This window comes from Lipotes vexillifer, unplaced genomic scaffold, assembly GCF_000442215.2.
Source record: "Lipotes vexillifer unplaced genomic scaffold, Lipotes_vexillifer_v1.1 scaffold680, whole genome shotgun sequence".
In the NCBI taxonomy this organism is placed as follows: domain Eukaryota; kingdom Metazoa; phylum Chordata; class Mammalia; order Artiodactyla; family Lipotidae; genus Lipotes; species Lipotes vexillifer.
Window position 1 is genome coordinate 2865875 of NW_006780838.1, and position 5121 is coordinate 2870995.

Sequence of the window (5121 nt, forward strand, 5' to 3'; positions counted from 1 at the left end):
CGCTCTTCCTTCCATTCATGCGTGAGGCTCTGCCTGTAAGGTGCTTTCCTCTAGCCACTGTCTTCAAATACATGAATTTAAGGCTATCCATTGTCCTCTAAAGAGCACTTTGGCTACATCCCATGGGTTTTGATATGGAGTGCTCTCATTTTCATGCAGGTCTAAACAGTTTGCAGTTTCCATTTTGATTTTCTCTTTATCTTGAAAGTTTTAACTTCCCAGGCATATATTTAACTATATTCTAGTTGTTCATTTCTAATTTTACTGCACTGTAGTTTGTGAACATGACCAGTACACTATCATTTTTTCTTTTCAATTTGAGATTTCCTATGCAGCCTAATACATTATAAACGTCTGTGAATGTTCCATGTGTGTTTGACAGAACCTCAGTTCTCCGTCAGGACACAGGCTTCTGTGCATTTTTAGATCAAGTGATATTCAAGGCTCCCTCTGTTATTTATTTGCTGACTTGATCTGTCCATTTCTGAGGGGCCTCCCAGGTCCTTTCTCTTGCATACATCTTGCTTTTCCTTAAGAAGCACTTTTTCTTCTCTTGCTTTCCTATTCTGCAGCATTTGGCATACACTGTTCCCCAGGAAACGTCCCATAATTAACCCCACTGAATTCTGAGCATTGACTCCTTGGCCCGCCCTCCATATGCTCCGTGCTAATCTGCCATGGTTAGAGTCTTTCCCTGGGCACATAAATGTATCTTGAAGACTATAAAGAAAGACCTCCCACTCTTACATCCTGCCTCCCTTGTCAGACTCCCAAACCTTACCACTTGCCCTCCCTCCACCTCCCTGGCACACCCAGTTCAAAGGGCCCCAATAAAAATGGCCAACTTCCCTGCCCCAGCTGAGGCCAGGCTCTGCTTACCTCCTTCTGGATTTCACTCTTAAGGGCAGAGATCTTCATTTTCATGTCCTCCAGCTCGTGGTCTGGGAAGGGGTGCACCTGGGGACTGGCCTCAGACTCCTCAGGGGATGGAAACACTAGGTCAGCCAGGGGGATGTACCATTTGCAGTCATATTGCTGGTGCTTCCTGCAAACAAGTCAGAGGGAGATGTGAGCCAGAGAGGAATGTGGATCTTCAGGCCTGAACTGCTGGGACCAAACACCACCTGAAAGGGATTTACTAAGAACTCATCACAGGCAAGAATGATCCCCCTCCTTGAGGAGCCTAATCGGGAAACACTCGTGGAATAATGAGAGTTGGGTTCTAGGGTCAGGCAGCAGTAAGGGCTCTGGACCTTGGGCCTGTCATTCTTCTGGCCCAGAACAACTGATGTTCTTAAACAGCCCAGACCTCTAGGGTATGAGCAAGAGTGGTCTCACGCTTTCCTGTTCCCCATCCCACACTCTTCCTTCCCTTCTAGCCTGTCTATATTTAGCTTATATTCATTATCTTCTAGGCTAGAGATAGAATACAGATGCTATTTTGAATGCCAACTTTTATTAATAGAGGTCACATGGGATACTGAGTTGAGGATTATAAAGCCACAACCAAGGGACTTCCCTGGTGGCGCAGTGGTTAAGAATCCACCTGCCAATGCAGGGGACAAGGGTTCGAGCCCTGATCCGGGAAGATCCCACATGCCGCGGAGCAACTAAGCCCATGCACCACAACTACTGAGCCTGCTCTCTAGAGCCCGCGAGCCACAGCTACTGAAGCCCGTGTGCCTGGAGCCCGTGCTCTGCAACAAGAGAAGCCACCGCAGTGAGAAGCCCACGCACCACAACAAAGAGTAGCCCCCACTCGCCGCAACTAGAGAGAGCCCGCACACAGCAATGAAGACCCAACGCAGCCAAAAATAAATAAATAAATAAATAAATAAATAATTTTTAAAAAGGAGTAAAAAAGAAGTAATCTCTGAGAATGTACCTTAAAAAAAAAAAAAAGCCACATCCAAGTCTAACGAGAAACGGTGCCGTGGTCCACTAGTAATGTCTGCCTTGGGCAAAGGACTTAAGGCAGAGGTACGTATACTTATGACTGTCACCTCCGCTTTAGAATCATCTCAAATGTCATCTAGTTCCAGGCAGTCACCCCTTCTTTTGAAACTCATCATAACCTCTCCTCTCACTTCCCCCAGGACTTTGGTTTGCACCTCCCTGCAACACTGAGCATATGGCTTGTCTCCCCTGGCACACCGTAGATGATAAGGAAATACAGGTGGAAGAATGTGGGAGTGAATACTGAATAAGCTTTTCTGCTCATGACACAGAGACACCCATATCACTGGGTATAGTGATGGAGCTGGAAAGCAGCTTTCAAGTCAGATTAAGGTTCAAATCCCATCTCCTCCACTTCAGTTGTGCGACCCTGGGCAACTTATTTAACTTTATTCTAAGCTTTTTCTCTCATCTGTGAGATGGGGATAATAATACCTACTTTGTGGAGTCACTGGGGAGATTAGAAAGAATATATTCAAAGCATTTGTCATGGCACCTGGCATGGCATAACCACTCAATAAATGATACCAGCAGATTTAATGAATATTCACTGAATTGCAGTTAGCAAAAATTTAGAAATGTCTAATAAAAGGAGAATGCTTAAGTAAATTATGGCATATCCACTTGTAACATCACGCAGGAAAGGAAAATGATGATTATGAAGATTAGGCAGCAACAGGGATAATGCTTATGACGTGAAATGGAAAAAGCAGAGCCCCAATTGGGTATATTCACTCTGATTACGAGTATACGAAAAAACATAAGAACGTTTTAAAAAACTGGAAGGAAATACAGCAGCCGGAGACCGATGCTTATGTTCAGGTGGGTGACGGGTGTTTTTTTTGTTTTTTTTTTCCTGTAATCTGGCTGCATTATCTTTACAATTAAAACCATGATTTATTTTTAGAAAAAGGCTATGAAGTAAAATAAAATTAATTAGTATGTTTTTAAAAAGGGGAAAAAATGCAGACTGCCCCAGGTTGCTGAGGGGCTCCACAGTGGGCAGGGTCTAGCTGCACTCCAGCCCCCCACCCTGCACACTCACCCCGCCGATGTCTTCTTTAGCTTGGCGCACAGTAGGACGTCTGTGAAGAGGAAGACATGCCGCAGCTTCCGGGAGCCCTCCGACACTTCCACCAGGAAGCCGTCCTTCACCAGCTGCCGCGTCTGAGGGAGATGGTACAACCACCCGCGCCTGGGAGTCAGCCCAGGGCCCAGCCTGCACCCATCCAGCTGTGGGGGTGAGGGTGGCGCTCCAGGGAGGGACCGTAGTGTCTGGTGGTTAAGAGCACTGGCTTTGGGGTCAGGGACATGGGCTTAAATCCAGACTCTGCCACTTCCTGGCTGTGATCTTGAGGGCAATTTCCCTGATTTCTCTAAGCCTCAGTCTTAGCAACTGTAAAATAGGGATAATGATATTTGCCCCACAAGGTAGGAGTCATGGTGTATGTAGAACAGTTAGCACAGTGCGTGGCATGTAAGATGTGATCAACAATTGGCAGCTTTCCACTTCCCTGCAGCTCTCAACAGCTCACACCTGGATGGACCCACCCTGGGTCATGAACACTCCCTCCCACCCCCACCGTAAAACCCCCCTAACCCTGCCTAAGATGTTGATCCAGTTTCAGCTAAACCTCGACCTGCAGAACCACTCAGGCCCATTTACACTGTCTCTGACCCTGGACTTCCCTCCGTGGGGCCATCACAGTGCCCTGGGGAACCTGCAGCCATCTCTAACCTGGGCTCTGGCTGGTCCAGAGCAGTTTGCTCCACGCATAACTTCCAGAGCCTCCTCCCTGCCACCCTCAGAGCCAGCAGGCTGCTGTGGGGCTGTCACTATCTGTCCCAGCCTTCCCCGTATTATGTGCCGCGTGACCTATATACTTCGCAATATGTAGGTGAGCACCTAGAAAGTATACAATTAAAATGACCTGAAACTGGTCGTGTTCCAGGGCCTCTGGAGCTCTTTCAGACATCCGCAGAGTCCAACAAACTGGTGACATTCCAGGGTTTGCAAACCAGGGCTGGGAGCTGCACCAGGAACAGCTCTCTGTACCCTATTAGTCACTCTCCAGAATGTGTCCCTCATTACTTCCCTCCCCAGGAGACACTGGAGGCTCGTAAATGTCACAAAAGGAGCATAAACCCAGCCAGCCTTCACTCCTACACGCCACTTAATTACCTCTCTTGGACAGGAAACCCCGTATATGGGCCACGCTGCTGACCCATGCAGGTAACTGTCCCTTTGATTCTTCACATCGTTTCCCCTCACTGAGGTGCCCCCACCCTTCCACCAAAAAGGGTCCCCAGGGAACTGGAGCTGCTAGCCACACCTAGGTGCCCACCTGGGACAGTCCAGCCACCTGGCAGCCTCAGTCATCTCTCTCTGACTCCACAAGCTCCCTCAGCCTGAGACATTATCTTCCAGGGGACTCTGAGGACATCATACTGCCCAGAGGGGGCTGTCTGCATTCAAGAACGAGATAGCCAGAGCCCTGGTCTGGGGGTCAGCGCATAAGGCTTGCAGACAGATAACCCCAGCTAAAGAATCCAGTTCCGACACTTATAGCCGAGAGACCTCACGCAGGAGACCTGGAGAGACTCTCCGGGGCCCCGTTTCCTCTTCTGCTCCTGTGTGTATTGTGAAGATTCATGAGACGCTGGACTTTAAGCTGTCAGTCCAGGACCTGAAGGCCTCTCCTTGGCTGGGAATGAGAGATCAGGGTTGGAGAGCCACAGAGCATCGGGCAGTGGTGCCTGAGCGGGCAGGAGAGCAGGGACGGGCAATCTGGGTGCCAGGCTATGCTGGGTCCTGAGCTCACCTCCCCCTTGGGGGTTGTGACTGCAGTCCGGCGGGGGTCAATGTCCTCATTGATGCTGGACAGGAAGTTCTGGGAGATGCGGAGGGCATCCTGTAGCAGCGGGTAGTCTGGGTGGTCCACAGGTGTGTGCTTCAGCAGGTCCTGGGAAGGATGGGGTGGTGAGCTGCGGGGAGCGGTTCTGGGGCTTAGTGAGAAGACAGTGGGGAGAACTCTATCCTCACTAAAAGAATTCCTAGGGGGACATTAGGAACCCACACTCTAACCTGGTCATGCCTGCAAAATCTGAAAAAAAAATTAGGGTCAGAGCAGCAGGGGTGAGGGTAGTGGTGCCCCTTTATTCCTG

General features: G+C 49.2%; 1 protein-coding gene across 1 annotated transcript in view; it reads right to left on the minus strand.

The window, feature by feature from the left end:
• ABR (ABR activator of RhoGEF and GTPase) overlaps positions 1 to 5121 on the minus strand; it is a 183434-nt gene that overhangs the window by 51054 nt on the left and 127259 nt on the right. The window contains exons 8-10 of the mRNA XM_007454242.1: positions 4779 to 4919; positions 3002 to 3123; positions 880 to 1045 (exon numbers count right to left, since the gene is read on the minus strand). Coding sequence (XP_007454304.1) covers positions 880 to 1045; positions 3002 to 3123; positions 4779 to 4919 — 429 coding nt within the window. The remainder of the gene's footprint in view (positions 1 to 879; positions 1046 to 3001; positions 3124 to 4778; positions 4920 to 5121) is intronic.